General features: G+C 37.9%; 1 protein-coding gene across 1 annotated transcript; it reads right to left on the minus strand.

Moving 5' to 3' along the window:
• Positions 1-1,908: 1,908 nt before the first annotated feature.
• Positions 1,909-18,897, minus strand: LOC113223007 (elongation factor-like GTPase 1; the record flags this gene model as incomplete). Its single annotated transcript, XM_026452579.1, has 8 exons — positions 1,909-2,018; positions 4,197-4,319; positions 4,917-5,053; positions 5,770-5,846; positions 7,585-7,708; positions 15,807-16,021; positions 17,905-18,042; positions 18,745-18,897. Coding segments are annotated over 8 exons (1,071 nt in total), but the record flags the coding sequence as incomplete, so codon positions are not given.
• Between the last annotated feature and the right edge of the window lie 334 nt (positions 18,898-19,231).

The following is a 19,231-nucleotide window of genomic DNA, read 5'->3' on the forward strand; positions in this document are numbered from 1 at the left end:
TTTTCCTAAATTTAAAAAATAAAACTTAAACGAAAAAAACTATCAGCTAGAAGATGGAAAAGAACAAAGTAATGGTGATGATCTTACCCAGGTATACCTGAAAACACTGTATTATTACGTAACAATTGTTGAACCTGATATACTGGTTAAAAAACAAATGACAAAAATAAAATCAATAAAACAACTTCATGGAATAGAATGGATTGCACTATCAGAAATATACTAAAATCAGAAAAACATAAGATGAATTATTAAGAAAAATGTTTACAGAAAATGTGATAGTAGAGGCATAATAATACTATTATTCATCAGCAAGAAATGAAGGATGGATAGAGGTAGGAATTTTAAGTGATATAAATACATGTATTTCAAATCTTAACAGCAAATTTTCCAATTCTCTGATATTCCCTATGATTCTACCAGAATCTCACAGATACTCCCAATGGCCAAAAAACATTCAGTATCCTAAAATTGTTAGTACAAGAAATTGCTACTGAAATATTATCTGGGAGTAGCCTAGATACATAATTAGGCATTCATTCGTTCCATTATTCACTCATTTACTTACTCATTTAGCCATTCATTCACCCATTCACTGACCTGTTCATTCCCCCATTCAGATATTCACTCATTCATTCTTCATTTACTCACCCATCTATTCTTTTACTTATCCCCAGGGCAAAAATTATTGAATACACCTATGTCCAAATCACTAGGGAAGTACTAAAAAACAATGCATAATCTTTCTGCTGAAGGACAAACAGAATTTTATCAGAAGAAAAGAAGCCTTCTCAGATGGAGGAACAGCACAAGTAAAGATACGACATTTGTTCAGACACTAGTATATTAGAAAAACAGAAATAAAAATCTAGTCAAAACATGTTTTGGGGTCAGGTCATGGTGGGTCTGAAATGCCACTAAGACAGGTCAAGTTTACTTCACAGGCTGATGATCTGACCTTCAGTCACTCACATATTATTTTCATGATTTCTGCTATGTCTGCATATTATTTATTTAATACTTATTTAAATGCACAAACATTTTGAACTCAATAAAACTTTAAAATCTCATCACAGTAAAGGCTTTATCACTTGACATACACAGGCAATACACACAAATAAACATTAAAATAAATATGCCAACTAAGTAAACTAAAACTTGTTTCCCTAAGTACCACTGAAATCATCACCAACACTTCACACTTGAATCAAAATTGCTCAAAGCAGTGAGAATCATTAAGGGTTTTGAGCAAGGGACATATCTTCATAGCTGAGTTTTATAAAGATCACTCTAAAGGAAGAAAGGCAAGTGCATCGGTGGAACTAAAGATGGGGCAGAAGGAACCAGCTAGGAGGTTGCTGCAACAATATCCACAAGACATGATCAGAATCTAAACTTGTAGGGAAAGCAGCAGAGACAGGAGGGGAACTCACATAAAAAATAGGAAATGTAGAAGAGATAGATTCCCCAAGACTCTGGAACTTGAGAAATATCCCTCTCCTACACCCACCACACCCGTGCACACATAATACACACGGGGAAGCAGAGATACTCATACATTCATAATCTCTACTGAGGTAGACAGAATTAGATGAGACAAAGCAGGCTTAGATTAGAACTCGCCTGACATGTTCAACAAAAGTTAACTGTTGCTACTATTACTAACGCCACTCTTCAAACTTACATCACTTCAATTCAAAATCCCTGAGCTGCTTTCAACAGCTTTCTCCTACAGAGGTATCACAAAAGGATACATTACTGTACAAATTGTATGTTACCCTGGGGGTTGGCTTGAAATGAACTCTGGGTTGAGGAGGAAAAGCATTATCTGTGCCCCACCCCCACCCACACCCCAACTATATCCTACCAAACATATACCATATTCCTAGCCCAGCCCCAACTTTCCCACTTCCCTTACCTTGGCTTATTCTGAGGCAAGGCCTTAGCATCAACTGCAAACATTTTGGAAACAAATATGATAACTGGAGCAGTCTCCTCACTTCCACATTTCATAAAAGCTAAACAAATAGGAAGTAAAAATGTCACTATTTTTCCCATTAGTAAAAAAACACATATTTTTCTGGAAAATGATTAAAATGTTTAGAACATTGCATTATCTAAATGCATCAGAAGTCCATAACTTTTTCTAACTATGATAAGAATTTTAATTAGAAAAGGGTAAGATTGCTAGGAAAGAATAGCAGAGCAAAAGCAAACAGAATTGGCAGAAATAAGGAAGGAAAAGCAAGCAAATTTGATGGGGTGAGGGATCTCATATGAAAGTTAAAGCTACGCAATGAGGTTAAACACCTACTATAAGCACTAATACATTTTTCACTATATCAAGTATAGAAAAAATAGAATTGAGGAATGTTACCAAAGGCCAACAATCAGCAAGGTAGCTTCTTAACAAGATATATAAAAATCAATCGCTTTTCCAATCCCCCACAATAACAAGTTAGAAAATAAAATGGACAAAAATACTGTATTATGATATTAACAAATTCTTAGAAATAAATTAAGATTCAATATTAAGATACCAATTCTCCTTAAATATACAAATTTTAACGCAATTACGTATTAACATATGAACATTTTCCTTAACCTATATTGGAGGTAAAAAACCATTGATTAATGAATTTTTTAAAAACAACTCCATCACCTCACGTTAAAATAATTTGTATATAAAGAATTCAACAGTAAAATTTAAAGAAGAAAAAAGAAAGCCACAGGAAGTAAGAATCAAACATGTATCAGAAGTCTTGCCAGTGGAAGCTTTGAATGAAGAACAGAATGACATGCCCTGACTTATATGTTAAGAGGATCACTCTGTTTTGTCTGCAATATTGAGAAAACACTAACAGGAATCAAGAGCAAAAGCAGGGATACTAGTTGTTTTGTTGTTATTGTTGTCTGACTGTTTTCTCAGACGGAGTCTCATTCTGTCACCCAGGCTGGAGTGCAGTGGCATTATCTCGCTCACTGTAACCTTCGCCTCCCAGGTTCAAGTGGTTCTCCTGCCTCAGCCTCTCAAGTACCAGGGACTATAAGCATGTACCACCACGCCCAGCTAATTTTTGTATTTTTAGTAAAGACAAGGTTTCACCATGTTGGCCAGGAAGTGAAAACATTGGGAAATAGCTGAATTCCGTATTTCAAAGGAAGAATAAACAGGATTTGCTGATGGACTGGATGTTGGAGTGTGAGATAAATATAAGGGCCATTGATGACTCCAAGGTTTTTGGACTGAGTAAATGAAAAGATTGAGGTCCCCCTGAGATGGGAATGACTAGGTGAGCAGGCTTGGGGATAAGATAAAAAGTCCAGTTTGGGATATGTTCAGTTGAGATGCTTCTTAGAAAACACAGTATAGGGGGAGTTCTAGATATCAGTCCAGAGTCCAGAAAACAGACATGCTCTGAAGACACACAATTGTGTGAATTATGAGTATGCAGTTGTCATTTAAAGTCTTGAGATTGGATGAGATTATCAAAAGAGGGAATGCAGGTAAAACAGATGAGGATCAGAGACTTGAACCTTACTTGGGGCACCCCAAAGTTAAAAAGCCAGGGAGATGGGGAGGAATCACAAAAAGACCTTATTAAGTATAAGCAGCCAGGGAGACAGGAAGAAAAGCAGAAGCAAGGGAATGGAAGCAATGGAAGCTTAGAAGTCAAGGGAAGAAATTGTTTCAAGGAGGAGTGATCACCTGCATCAAATGCGAGTGGAAGATCTAGTCCTAATGAAGACTGAAAACTGGTCATTAGATTTAATGAACCAAAAGTCAATAGTTATGCCAAGAACAGCAGTGTAGTGGTTTGGGGGCAGGGTTACAAAAGCAATAGAACTGGAGGAAAAGAATTAGAGAAAAGAAAATACATAGAGACAAATTTCATGGAACCTACGAAGCCCAGAATGGGAGCTTCTTTTCTCATGAGGAGCATGTGTACAGGAAGTCGCTGGTCTCTCATCCTACTGGCTGAGCAAAATGGCTGTAACAAGAAAACCTTTGGGCTGGGGGTGGGAGGCAAAACTGGTGAAATGGTCATTTGTGAAACTGTTCATCTGTGGAAGTGGACATTTGGCAAATTGGCCATTTAGCAAACTAGCCTAGCATTCAGCAAATTGGTCTAGAGCAGCCTGGATGGAGGACAGTCAATGACACGGTATATTCCAACAGGTCCATCTTTCCTTACCTGCTTTCAGTGCTTGAGTTTCTGGTGGAAGAGAGTCAAAGGTTTGTGATCCTGTGCACATCAGTCTCTCCACTCTCTCGGCTGTAATATCAAGGGGACTAGGAAGTTTCTGACACACCATCGCTGAAGTCTGTTGTTAAGGACTCAAAACCTTGAGCCACTGCCTCCCACCAAGGTGAATATTCACTGTATGCTCTAAATATTGAGGTAACAAAGTCTGTCCATACAGAAAATGCCTGTGCTATATGGCAACACTGCTTTATGCATCACATCTCAAAACATGCACACAATTTCAGGGAGTTCACAAACTCTTAAAAGCTCAGAAAGGATCCTCATGACAGATACTTTAACACTGACCCATGGAACAAATGAGAACAGAGCTTAGCAGGTTGGCTATCGGTGACCTTGAAATGAAACAGTTATCTAACACAAACATCTTATTTAAATCTTAGTGTAAACATTTTTATTTTTACAGTTTACTAAATAAACACAAAAAGAATTGTCTTCTTAAAGAAGTTCACTATTAGTAATGTTAACATAAATTAGTATTAGCGTATTAATTATTATTTAATACAGTTTCATGGTAGAACACCAAATAAGCAGAGAAGACTTATTTTGGATTGAATGTTATTTCCAGAGAATTTCCTGGTTGCCATAACGCATTGTTTTTTCTTGCTTTATCAAAACGATTCCATTAAAAACCATTAGAATAAAGGATACCAAGAACAGCATGGGATATGGGTAGCCATTGATTGCAAATGGCATTGATCTGAACTTTAGGGTCTGAATGTCGTGCCTCCCGGGCTCCAATTTTTAATCCTAAAGAAGTCACTATTTTATCAATTTTGTCTTTGTCCCTATAGTAAACACAAGATTGGAGGGCAGAAATGTCATATACACATAAAAACAGGCAGTGGGGAAAAGGAACCCAACATTATTTGGCATATTTTTATCCTAATGTGTTACTTTTTCAAAAAAAGCTAAAAATGATTGAAGGGAATCCTGCCACAGAAAAAGCCTCCTCAACTTCTACTCTTACACTTTGAAGTGAATCCTTCTTTAAGACTTCCCAGGAAGTACTTGTCCCCAATCTCCTCAAGCAGACTATATCAAGTGGTAAAGCAGTCTTACAAATAAGTACTAATAAGTCATTATTCCACCTCAGGAATATCTCAGAAAGTAAATTTACTATAGCAAACTTATACCAGAAAAGTTATTTCCCCACTTCCCCATTAATGACCCTAGCTATCAAGCACCTTTTCTACTTTAATAACTATTTTTTAAACCTGGGTTTGCATAAAAAAAGACCCAATGTTTCTTTCTATCCTTTTATCTCTTCACCTCAGCACTCTATAAAATATTGCTATCCTGTCCCTTCAACATCACCCTTTAGCTGGGTTACATAGACTTCTTTAAATTGCTTCCAAGCCCTGTAATCAACTCATCTGTAGAAGCTCTGTTCACTTTCTCAGTCCATCTCAGCTTTCTGAAGTATGACTCATCAAACTGGAAAGTGAGACAAATTATACTGCCTAAAGATGCCTAAAGGTAAACAATGTCATAAGAGTCTTACTTTTTCAAGACAGCATCATACAAACTCCATATATTTTCCAGGATCAACTGTACAAATAAAGGTTTCTTTCCTTTGGCCTGTACAAAAGAATATATGGGCTCAAATTAAGTTCCTGAACATTTAATAGGCATTTATATATTCCTTCTTGACATGCTTTTATTATCAATATGTTTCATTTCTACTTGAAAATATTTATTCAAAAATACAGTAGATGAAAGTAGTTATAAGAATGCACTAAACAGCCAAAAACCACAATTAATAATAATCCACTGTTCTTTCCTCTGGGAACCATAGACTTTACAAGTGACATGACCATTCGTGGGTCATATTACCATGGCTGCCATCAAACAAATACACACAGCACCCAAGCCAAGAGCTAAAACTTCACTCTGCACGTGCAGGCTCTTTCCATGGACTTCAGTCTAAAATTATGTAAGAAGAAACATAAAGCATTCTTAAACATATTTCTAAAAGTTCACAAGGAAAGGAAAATTTTGAAAACCCAAAAAACTCCATCATTTCTCTTACTAAACTATGCAGAAAGTTACTAGCAAGAGCACCTTGAGGGGTATACTCTCCCATATACATGAGGTGGGATATATTAATAAATTGATACCTCCTTTCTGAAGAACTACGGGCAACAGTATTAAGAAATTAAAAGTCATTGGCTTGGAATGCTCAGTTTTAAAAAAAAGTATCATGAAGACATAAAACTTATCCACAAAGATGTCTATCGTACAATATCAAAACATTTGAAAAAAAACTATGTCCAATCTTAAGAGAATGATTACATAAATCATAGTGCTCTCACAAAATAAAATAACAGAGTGCTTACTGAATTATTTCATATAATCATCATAACTATCCTATGAGATAAGTGCTATTATCTTAATTTTACATATGAAATAACTGAGATAAAAGTCATAGAGCCAATAAGTGGTGGAGCCAAAATTCAAACACAGAGTCAACTCTCAAGGCATGCTCTTTCCCACTTAACTATATTCATTCCCTTTAAAATATATTGTTTATAAAAAAGCTTTTAATGGCAAGGGAAGATGTTCATGATATGACAAAAGCAAAAGGGCAGCTACATTGTATAAACGGCATAATCTCAACAGGGGGATGTATATATCCATGTAAAAAGAATGAAAGAAATTACAAACATCTACTGGCAGTGCTGGCTTCGATTTTGTTGTTTGCTGTGGCTTTATACTTGTGAGTACTTTCTAAAAAAGAAATGTATATGATTTTCAATGAGAATAAATTTATGAAATCCTGGTTTTATATCAAAAAATAAAGCTCCAAGAAAAGTATCCTTTGAGGTTATATGACAGCATTCCTACACCACCTTTACCTATAGAAGAAGGGGTTTCAGGGAGCATCCACCTCTCCCGATCTACACTGCACGATGACCACCAGCATGCAGTGAGATAAGGCTTCAACTGAGACTAGGACAGTGTGAACCATACAGGGATGTCTAGAAGAGACATCTCTTTATGGTGACAGACACAAACAAATGCACGGCACAAAATGTGTGTCTTCAGGTGCCCAAGATCTAAGATTTTTGGTCTTCTGAAAAAAAAGAAAAGTAAAAGCAGTTCTTTGCTGACTATACTTAAAAGGACTAAGAACTCTATATGAACGATACCTGTATATGAGACGTGTAAGCCTTTCCCAATTATACATGGTAAAAATTCCCTCATGAACTCACCTGCATAAATTAAAGCTGAATTACATTTATTAAAGATATTACAGGATAGATTTTCACAGGGCAAGAACATGACCAACAGTCAAAAGGGATATACACCACATTACCTGATCACCCTTCATGATCTTTTTAGCCTTCATATTTATATAGTAATCTCCCCACAAGGTTTTCATAAGAACTTCCTTTTTGATGCCAATTTTTTGACTGTAGATTCTGGCAAAGTGCTCAATTCTGAAAGAAGACCAAATGTTCACGTTATTAATAACGATTAGCATAGGTAACATTTGAACATTTCTGTGACAGGTACTGTTCAAACTTCTTTACACGTGTATTACTAAACTTAATCCACTATCCTACAAAATTTCCCCATTTTACAGAAAAGGGTAATGAAGCACAGAGATATTACGCAGGGGAGAAGTGAGGTGGGACTTTAAATCCAAGCAGTCTGGCTCCAAAGCCCACGTTCAGGTCTATATTAATATGAATTGTAATACATGCTATAGCTTTGTTTCTTCATTTTGCACGTGTAAAACAAGATAAAACTAGGGCCAAAGCCAAGAAAATGCAAGCTCCAGCTGCCCATCACAACTATGCCAGCCATAAAATTTTATTTCAGCTACTCACTGCTGTGACAGTTGCTCACAAATGAAAGAAACTCTTGAGCCACAACCTGCCAAAACAAGTTTTTTATTATCCTAGATTAATGATAAACATACACACACTGACTTAACTCTCATCAGCCCACAGAGAAATCAGTTACCACCATGGCCTCCCGTCACAAGAGGATAGTCAACAGCAACTAACGGTGCTACATATAGCATCTGCATTGTCTGGATAAAGGACCTAAGAAACGCCTTTTCTTTAGAGAACAACCTAATTTAATCTAAGGTTTGAGATTAGAATTTTCAAAGTACCAGCATCTTAAAAGATGCCTGCTCAGGGAAAAAAAAAAAAAAGATATTCCCATTTTTTTTCCACACCATACTGAAAGCCCAACCTAATGCAATCACACAAGAAAAGGAAATTAAAAGTATACTGATTAGAAAATAAGAAATAAAACTATCTTTGTTCACAGGTGACTCTTTAATCACTCCTCCACAAATGAAGACAATGTGAAAGGCTGCCAACCACTGGTAGAGTTCCTATGCCTCAAAAAGAAAGCAGGCTCTGCCTTGTTGCCTAACCAGTGGATCGCTAATAAGAGTCAGGCCTCCTCCTGGCTTCCTGTGTTTCTGCACACCCAGAATGGCGCACAGAGCCTTACTTCCAGATGTTAAGTCAGGATACCCCTATCTCTGCGGCTTTTCATTTATCAACACCCAGTTTTGCTAGGCGGGCTGCAACCTGCCATGCAGATTTGCAAAACCAATTCAGGACCTACAGGCAGGTCCAAGGTCAACACATGGAAGGAAACAATAGGAGGCAACCACTGTGGACTGACTTCCCAGGCATTCTCCAACCTAACTGTAGAAGGGAGCCCTATTCTTTAGCAGTGATGCTCCCTGGGGCCTCAATAAATACAGCTGAAGCTTTGCTCTCCACATTGGCAACTTGGGTCTCTTCTTAGATGGTTAAAACTGGAGCTAATGACTGAGTGATGAACACATGAAACCTGTGACATTTTCTTTCTTTTAAATTTGAATTATTTCTTCACCTGATATAGAACCAATTTTTGTATATCTGTAACTGACACTTACATTCTGACTTTAATTATTCTATTCATATGGTTCATGTCCCTGTCTACTTAACCTGTGAAAATCTCCCCTAAACCATGTGCCTGCAGAGTTCTACTTATAGTTCTATTTTTGTCTCATGTACTTTGTTGTTCTGGTAATTGATAGCTAATTTCTTCACTAGTAAATGTGTCAATTATCTATGCGAAAATGATCCTTATGCCATAATTCATTTACCATAAATCCTATTTTATTGTTAATATTGCCAAACCTCTCTCATTCACATTTGGTTGACATAATCTGATCTAAAGCTTTGGTATTTAGCCTCTGTCCATTACGCTTTATGTTTATCTCTTTTACGTAGTAAACTTCTGGATTTATTTTTTTAACAAAATTTCCTTTCTAAAAAATATCTCCTTAATAGGGGATTTGATACATTTATTGGGGCAATCATTTATTGGTACAACTGTTTTGATCAGTTAGATTTCCAGTGTGGTTTCTATTGTTCCAGGATTTTTTTTTAAAAATGTTGAGTTGTGTTACCCAGACCGTATTATACATTCTTTTATCTTTTATAATGATGTCAGATAAATATCCTGCTCTTAATTCTGAAAGTGGTAAACTTAAAGATTTTTATAAATAAACACTCTAAAACCCCTATCAAAATCATAAATTATAGTAAGACATTTGCCCATTTGCTAGGCTCTTCCAGTCCACCACATAAAATATTCACACATGTGTACACACATGGGCACATAAATCTTTCAAACTCTTGTTTCTTATCCTTTTCATTCTTTTTTATTCCATAGTTACCACAAAATTTGCTTAACACCAACCCATTCCCCATTACTGCTAGTGCTTTTATTTATTTTTGTCATTAAACAGTTACAATTTTTTTTTTTTTTTTTTTTTGAGGCGGAGTCTTGCTCTGTCGCCCGGGCTGGAGTGCAGTGGCCGGATCTGGATCTCAGCTCACTGCAAGCTCTGCCTCCCGGGTTTACGCCATTCTCCCGCCTCAGCCTCCCGAGTAGCTGAGACTACAGGCGCCGGCCACCTCACCCAGCTAGTTTTTGTATTTTTAGTCGAGACGGGGTTTCACCGTGTTAGCCAGGATGGTCTAGATCTCCTGACCTCGTGATCCGCCCGTCTCGGCCTCCCAAAGTCCTGGGATTACAGGCTTGAGCCACCGCGCCCGGCCAACAGTTACAATTTTTAAACACTGACAATTTCTAGCACTTCTCCATTCTTGAATTCTATTTTAATTCCTTTCCTCTACAGAGTAACTGCAAACAAGAGTCTAAGAGACCTGCAGACCGATTTATATTCCAAGACTACTGATCTATTCGTTGCCTGTCTTCATGAATGACAACTCAGTCAAGTATGAAATTACTGAACCACACACCCTTTTGCCCTCCAAGCTACGAAGTGGATTACTATTAACTACAGAATTCTAAGACACAGTTACACAAAGACAAGTAAATCTATTACAAAGGGCTTTTCATTGTCTCTTCTCTCCTGTCCCTATGCTATAAGTTTGGGGATTCAGTTCTATGTATTTAAAGCAAGAACTTAGATTCTTGCTGCTACCCATCCAAGTCAATGTGTTTCTGCTTTTCAGAGCAGACTCTCCCAGATTAACATCAATTAACAGGACAGATTTAGTCAGAAGACCTGGGTTCAGCCTCTAGTCACACTTCTTAATCCTTTCCCACTGCAGAGAGTTTATAGAACCATCCTGCAAATTCTGAAATGTGCTCATTTTCCACTTTTGTGACACACGCAGCTGTCAACTTGGTCTATTCACTGACATTTTAGAGGAAAATGGGAAGGAAAAAGTCTCTGGTGCTTTTATTTTCCACTACTACTTTCCCATAAATTCACATATCAACTTGTTGAGAACAGACACTAGCCGATCTCTAAATCTGACCTTGTCTAATACAGGGGAACATTCATTTATTGGCTGACAGTATCTAAAAATGTCAGAAGTCAGGGTTCTGTAAATTACCCTTATTCTATCCATTCAACTTTCTCCCCATTCCTTTTCCTTCCACAATAAACTTCCCCCAATTTGTGTGACTGACTAAAATTAGCATAAAACATTAAATTACTTATGAAAATCACTGTAAGAAAGGGACAAGCCTCCCACCTTGTGGTTTACTAGCAGAATGCTCACAAATCAGGAAATCAACAGGTCTGACCCTATTACACGACTGAATGAATCACTGTGAATGAATCTGAAGAAAGCCTTGAAATCATCTTAGCCCAATATTCCTGTTTTTTCAGATAAGTAAAATGAGGCCTAGAAAGGTGATAATGACAACCCATCAACCATATATGAAAAGTGCAAATTCTCAGCAGGTTCACAATTTCTATTTTTGTCATATATGCATCACCTCAATTTATTTAAGTCTGGTATGACCTTTCGGGCATCAAATGGACTAAGGTATCTATCATTTATTATAAACAGAAAATTATGATATTATATTACACTGCCCAAGACAAAATCTGGTCAAAGGGAAACTGGAGAACAAGTTCCTGTAAAAAGGAAAATATATTTTAAAAAATGAAGCCAGAGATTTGTTAGGCTACTCCAAGCCTTGCATTCTAGTCAGCTCCTGATCCTTTCTTTCTTTCCAATCCTAAATCATACTGATACATGTTTCATGAAGAGACTCTGTTTTCTCCTAGTGCATCAGTTTTAGTTCTATGATTCCCACAAATTACGTGCAACATCAAGCCCACAACTAAAGTAAAGGTCGTTATGGTCCCACTATTACTTATCCAAACCACAGACATTTTTCTCAAAGTAATAATCTTTTAACTACATTTGGATTTTTTGATTCCACAAGTCAGAAATTGCTATAGTTAAAAAAACGTGATCAATTACCTACTCCATTCTGAAATCTAACGTCACTGTTAACACGGCCTCAGCATGTACAAATCCAGGAGAGGCAGTAAGAAGAAATAAGGATCCTTATACCCCATAGGGCAGACACCAGAGAAGAACCATGTCAAAAAAAAGACAGAATTCAGAGTCAGGCAGACATTAATCTTAATATCAGCCTGCCTCTTATTAGTCGAGTGATGTTGAACAAAATTTACTCAATGTTCTTGAGACTTAGATAATAAATGGTAATATCTATTTCAAAGGAGTGTTGTCAGAATTTGGTAAAATAATTTAAATAAAGTGACTAACTCAATATTTAGCACATGTACATCTTCATTAAACCTAGACCAACTTTTGCTACTGTTGGTATAAAAGTTGATATAAATATATTTGTTCATCTATGTATAAATAACTTTAAGAAGATAAAAAAAACTGACAGGAAATAAACTGAGCTAAGGAATAAAGTGGGATCCATTTGTGGTACATGTTTGGACGAATGGAGGCAAGATGGTGCACTTCCGGGTTCTTCATCCCCCCTCCCAACTCTTCCCGCAGGCGCGAAAATGCAGCCGGCGCCCAGGGAGGGTGCAGACCAACTGGGCATGCGCCAGGTGACGTCAATCCGAAGAGACCAAGATTTACCTGGTCGCACCTGCCGAACGCCCCTGACACGCCCATGCCCCACCTATTGCCCTCCCACTCCTAGAAAATCCACTCTCCGCCATTGAGCCACCCGGACTTCCCAGCTTCCCAGTCCTGTTGGGATGTCGGAACTCCGTGGGAGAGCTTGGGGGAGGGGCACTCTGCCGGCCTTCTTTGCCTGAGGCCGACAGACTTCTTCTCCACACCTTAGGTTACTAAAATAAACTAGCAGTTTTGCGCCTGACCTTTGCCTACTTGCTGGTTCTTTTGTGCTCACTCTGGTGGTCTTAGAAAAACAAGACAGAACACATTTGAATTTACTCAAGAATAAAGTTAAAAATCAATTGTATATAAAATCTGTAAAGAAATGCAAGACTGGCTCAATATTCAAAAACATCAATCAATGTAATATACCATATTAACAAGCTAAAGAAGAAAACTCATACAAATATATTAATCAATACAGAAAAGGTATGTGACAAAACTGGACACATTCATAATAATGACATTCAGAAAAATATTAGGGGACTTCCTCAACTTGATAAAGGACATCTAAAAACAGCCTGCAGCCCTAACATTATTTCTAATGGTGAAAGACTTAATGCTTTCCTCCTAGATCGAGAACAAGGCAAAGATATCCACTCTCATCACGGTCAGTCAAATAGTGCTGAAAATTCTAGCTAATGCAATCAGCAAAAGAGAAAATAGCATGGAGATAGAAAAGGAAAAAAAATACAACAATTCCTATTTGCAGACATGATTGTCTCGCAGCAAATTCCAAAATATCTACAAAGAACTTCAAGTGAGTTCAGCAAGGTGACAGTATACAAGATCAACATATAAAAATTAATTGTATTTCTATATACTAGATGTGTGAACACCAAAACTAAAAATATCACTTATAATCATTCAGAAAAATAAAAAATCAAGTGTAAATCTAACTTAACATGTACAGCACTTGTATGCTGAAAACTATAAAATAATCATAAAATAATTTTTTAAAATGTTAAATAAATGGAGAGGCATAGTGTGAGGCATGAATAGAAAAGATTCAACACAGCAAAGATGTCAAAATTCTCCCCAAATAAACAGGTTTACCAAGCAATTTCCATCCAAATCCTAGCAAGATGATGTGCAGATATAGGTAAGATTACTATAAAATTTACATGGACAGGCAAAGGCCTTGAACGGCAAAAGTAATTTTGAAAAATAAAAATAATGTGGACAGAAATAATCTACCTGATTTCAAGACTTATTAATGTAGCTACACTAATCAAAATTATGTGGTACTGTTGGAAAGACAGACACATAGATTAAAGGAACAGAACAAAACACTCAGAAACAGACCCACACAAGTATGACCAACTGATTTTGACAAAGGCACAAAAGCAATTCAACAGAGAAGAGATAACCTTTTCAACAAAGGGTTCTAGAGTAAATGGAAATTCAAAGGCCCTCTTCTCCCACAAAAGAAAACCTCAACCCAAGCCTCACACTTTATACAAAAATTAACTCAAAATGGGTCACAGACTTAAATGTAAAAAGTAAAACTAAAACTTTTAGAAAAAAATGAGAGACAATCTTTAGGATCTAGAGCTAGGCAAAGAGTTCTTCAACTTGACTCTAAAATCAAGATCCATAAAAAGAAAAAATGATAAAGGACACTTCGGTCAAATTAAAAACTTTGCTCACTTTGATGGCTGGGAGCGGTGGGTCACGCCTGTAATCCCAGCACTTTGGGAGGCCGAGGCGGATCACCTGAGGTCAGGAGTTCGTGACCAGCTTGGCCAACATGGTGAAACCTCGTCTCTACTAAAAGAAACACAAAAATTAGTTGGGAGTGGTAGTGCACACCTGTAGTCCCAGCTACTCAGGAGGTTGAGGCAGGAGAATCACTTGCACCTGGAAGGCGGAGGTTGCAGTGAGTCAAGATTGCATCACTACACTCCAACTTGGGCAATAGGGCAAGACTATCTCAAAAACAAAACAAAACAAAAAAAAAACCTTTGCTCACTTTGAAAAACACTATTAGAGGATATGAAGTCAAACTATAGACTGGGAGAAAATATTTGCAAAACACATATGAGACAAAGGACTACTGTTTAGAATAAAAAAAACTCAAAATTCAGGAGTACGAAAAAAACACAATAAGAAAATGGGAAAGGATGCGAAAAGACATTTCACTCAAGAGGACCTACGGATGACAAATCAGCACATGAAAAGATGTTCAAGGTAACCAGCTATTACGAAAACGCAAATTAAAACCACAATAGCATATTAGTACACACCCAACAGAACTGCTAAAACGAAAACAGTGACAACACCAAACGTGAACATTTGGAGAAAATGGATCACTGACGCATGCGTTGCTGGTGAGAATATAAAATAGTACAGTCCCTCTGGAAACAGTTTGATAGCTTCTTTAAAAACTAAACATACAACTACCGTATGACTCAGCAAATGTACTCATAGGCATTTATTCCAGAGAAATGAAACTTATGTTCACACAAAAACCTACACATGAATGTTTATAGCAGCTTTACTCATAATAGCCCAAAAAGGAAAAAAAAAACAGATGTCCTTTAATGGGTGAATAGTTATACTGGGGTACATCCACACCATGGAATACTACTAAGCAACAGAAAGGAACCAACTACAGTATTAATGCATGCAATAACTTGGATAAGTCTCTAGAGAATCATGCTAAGTGAAAAAAGTCAATCCAAAAAAAATCATATATTTTTTGGTTCCATTTCTATAACACCCATGAAATGAAAAATTTGGAGATAAGATAAATGGTTGTCAAGGGTTAAAAAGGGTTTGAGGGAGGGAAGAAAGTAGCTGTGGCAATATAAGGGCAACGTGAAGGAGTCTTGTGGTGATAGAAATGTTCTGTATATTGATGGCAAATGGCAAAGTCCTGGTTGAGGTTATTGTACTACAGTTCTACAAGATGTTATTATGGATAAGAGGCAGTTACCGGGTAAAGGGCACCAGAGAACTCTGTGTATTATCTCTTACAACTGTAGGTGAATCTATAATTATCTCAAAATTAAAAGTTTCACTAAAAAAAAACAATGACATATAAAATCCACAAAGAGATTTAATCAGATTCAAACAGACTTACCCAAAGCCCCACCCATCTATTGCACTGGTAAACACCACATTTCCCTGTTCTGGAGAGAAGTAAAGCTGAGAATCATCTGTATCGTCCAAGCCAGTGCTCCAGTCATATACTTGCTCTCCTTGTTCAGAATGTGGATTCACTTGGGATTCAGTCTCTCTCTCTGCTCTTTCTTCTAGGACTTTAGAAGTAAAAAGAGTTCCTGTGAGTGCATTAATCTAGGAGAGACGGTGAAATGGCAGAGTGTCATTCAGATGCTTAGCACACTCACGGAAGGATAAACACTGTTTAACCTGTGTTAGGGCTAGAATCATCAGTCAGTTTGGGCTCATTAAGCACACACGAATGAAGGTGGCATTTACAATCAGTGAATAACTTACATGTATCCATTCTTCCTAAACTCAGCATAACTAAATTCTAAGGCTTTTGGAAGGTCATTTTGTGATTATTAGTTTAATGTAAATGTTAATGTCATACCCTTAATTTGTTTTTCAGCACTGAGGCCTACTATCACAAAGTACTCATGATTTCCAACCCCAGAATCCTAGTTTGTAACCTTAGTCCACTGCCTTGCCATTTCTCACATCGGTTGTCTGAAATGTTCACTACCCTCTTCAGGCCCTCTTCCCAACTCCTAATCCTCAACTACTTTCACTCCCAAATAGGCAGTAATCTTACGTCCTACCTCAGAAAGAAAATGGAACCTATTACTCAGATTTCCTTCAAGTGCCCCACATTTCAATCTACAAGCTCACTTATGTCTGCAAATACCACTGACCTTTCTCCTGTCAATGCAGGGCAGGAGTTATTTTACCTGTTCCTATTTCATTTTTTTTTTTTTCTGAGGCGAAGTCTCGCTCTGTCGCCCAGGCTGGGGTGGAGTGGTGTGATCTTGGCTCACTGTACACTCTGCTTCCGGGTTCACACCATTCTCCTGCCTCAGCCTCCCGAGTACCTGGGACTACACACGCCTGCCACCACGCCTGGCTAATTTTTTGTAATTTTAGTAGAGATGGGGTTTCACCTTGTTAGACAGGCCGGTCTTAATCTCCTGATCTCCTGATCCACCCGCCTCGGCCTCCGAAAGTGCTGGGATTACAGGCATGAGCCACCGAGCCCGGCCTACCTCTTCCTATTTCTACAGGGAATGATATCCATCCCTCATTCTTTTTCACTGTTCTGCTTTTATTGTTTCCTGCCTTTAGCAAATAAATATACTCAAGCTGCCCTCATCAATGGCTTTCCACTATGTTGAGGAAAAAATTTCAAACTCTTATGCATGGCATACAACGTTCACCAACATCTAAATCCTATATCCTTTTTCCCATCTCTTATCACTGTTTAACATAATCTAATTCTTCAGCTATAAAACAATTTGTAATCCTTAAATGAAACACTGTACTGTGCTTTTTTTTGCCTTTATGACTTTGCCCATCATATTCCTTCTCTTTTGAATGTCCTTTTCCTGTCTACCTGGCAAACACCTACTTTACTTCCATCTCAAAGTTTCCATTGTACGACTTCTAACTCATTCTTCCCTCTTGACCCAGACTGGGTTAGATGGCCCTTATCTATGCTGTCATATCACACCCAGGTCTTATCTCATTGTTCTCCAAGTATCTCTTTGTCTCCCCTATTATACTGTGAGTTCCTTGAAAATAGGGATTCTGATCTGTCCATCTTATATTCACAATCCCTAATGCACAATGGACATTCGATAATTCATTTATTCAACACATATCTATGAAATATTTGCTGAATAAATAAATGAATGAATGCTTGGGTAAAATTTCCTCTAATGACAGGTAATAAAATACTATAGACAGGTAATAAAATCCTAATATTCCTTCACTTTGGAACCCAGATACATTTTTAAACAAGAGAGCCTATTGTTCAAGCTTTTTATGATGGGTGATTCCAAGAGATGGAAGGGACTGAGAACATGCTTATTCTGTAGCCACTGTTGTAGAATAACACCAACATGTATGAATATGAAGTGGAAAAGTTCACTTTTCTGTAGCAATGGCTCATACCCAGCTCGGTAACTTCCTTACAACTCTTCTTCGAGGCTAAATTTTTTAAATACTAAAAATTAAAATACCTGTTCTAAAATATTCTTGAGGTGAGAATAGGCCTCTTGTGGGGTGAATTTCAGTTCCACTATCAAGCGATCTATCTTATTAATCACTAAAACTGGACGGATGTTTTCAAGCCAAGCTTGTCGCAGAACTGCCTGTGTCTGATAAAAACAGAAAGAAAAATGTAAAACTCATGATTTGAATTAAGTAAAGCACATTAGAAAATACAGATTAATAACCACTCTAGACAATGCCAGTCAGACAAAGGTATTCAATAGGCATTCACAAACTATGTATACAGCACAGTAGCAAAGAATTACAGACAATAAATCATCATTGCCTTTACACAACTGACAGTTATGAAGGATAAATAAGGCCAGGCACGGGGGCTCACACCTGTATCTCAGCACTCTGGGAGGCTGAGGCAGGTGGATTGCTTGAGGCCAGGAGTCCAAGACTAGCCTGGCCAACATGGCGAAATCCGCCTCTACTAAAAGTACAGAAATTAGCCAGGTGTGGTGGCACATGCCTGTAATCCCAGTTACTGTGGAGGCTGAGGCATAAGAATCACTTGAACCCAGGAGGTGGAGGTTGCAGTAAGCCACCACACTAAAGCCTGGGTGACAGAGCAAGACTCTGTTTCAAAACAAACAAAAACAAAAACAAAGTATGTTAAATTAAAGTCGTCATCTCTAAGATTCCTTCAGAACTCTGGTGATTTAACTCCATCACAGACTGGAATGTTACCAAATGTGAAATATAAAACCAATGTTCTGATTGTCAGTGAAAAGCCTAAAGTCAGTCAGTTCCTCCTCTTTCCTCACCCTTAACCATTTAAGTATTTTCTCATCACAATCCATTACCTGTGGACAGACTCCTTCCACAGCATCTACCACAATGATGCATCCATCACAAACGCGAACAGCGGTTGATACTTCTGAGGAAAAGTCCACGTGTCCTGGAGAGTCTATCAGATTAATCAGGTACTCCTCATTACCTAAAACACAATTCGTAAACACACATTGTCAGTTCTCCAGGTATACAATGTTCTTCCTCACGCATTCTAGAATAAGAAAGCTGAAAGCGCCGGGCGCGGTGGCTCAAGCCTGTAATCCCAGCACTTTGGGAGGCCGAGACGGGCGGATCACGAGGTCAGCAGATCGAGACCATCCTGGCTAATACGGTGAAACCCCGTCTCTACTAAAAAATACAAAAAACTAGCCGGGCGACGAGGCGGGCGCCTGTAGTCCCAGCTACTCGGGAGGCTGAGACAGGAGAATGGCGTGAACCCGGGAGACGGAGCTTGCAGTGAGCTGAGAGCCGGCCACTGCACTCCAGCCTGGGCGGCAG

The sequence above is a fragment of the Piliocolobus tephrosceles genome, unplaced genomic scaffold (assembly GCF_002776525.5).
Source record: "Piliocolobus tephrosceles isolate RC106 unplaced genomic scaffold, ASM277652v3 unscaffolded_37577, whole genome shotgun sequence".
NCBI classification, from domain to species: Eukaryota; Metazoa; Chordata; class Mammalia; order Primates; family Cercopithecidae; genus Piliocolobus; species Piliocolobus tephrosceles.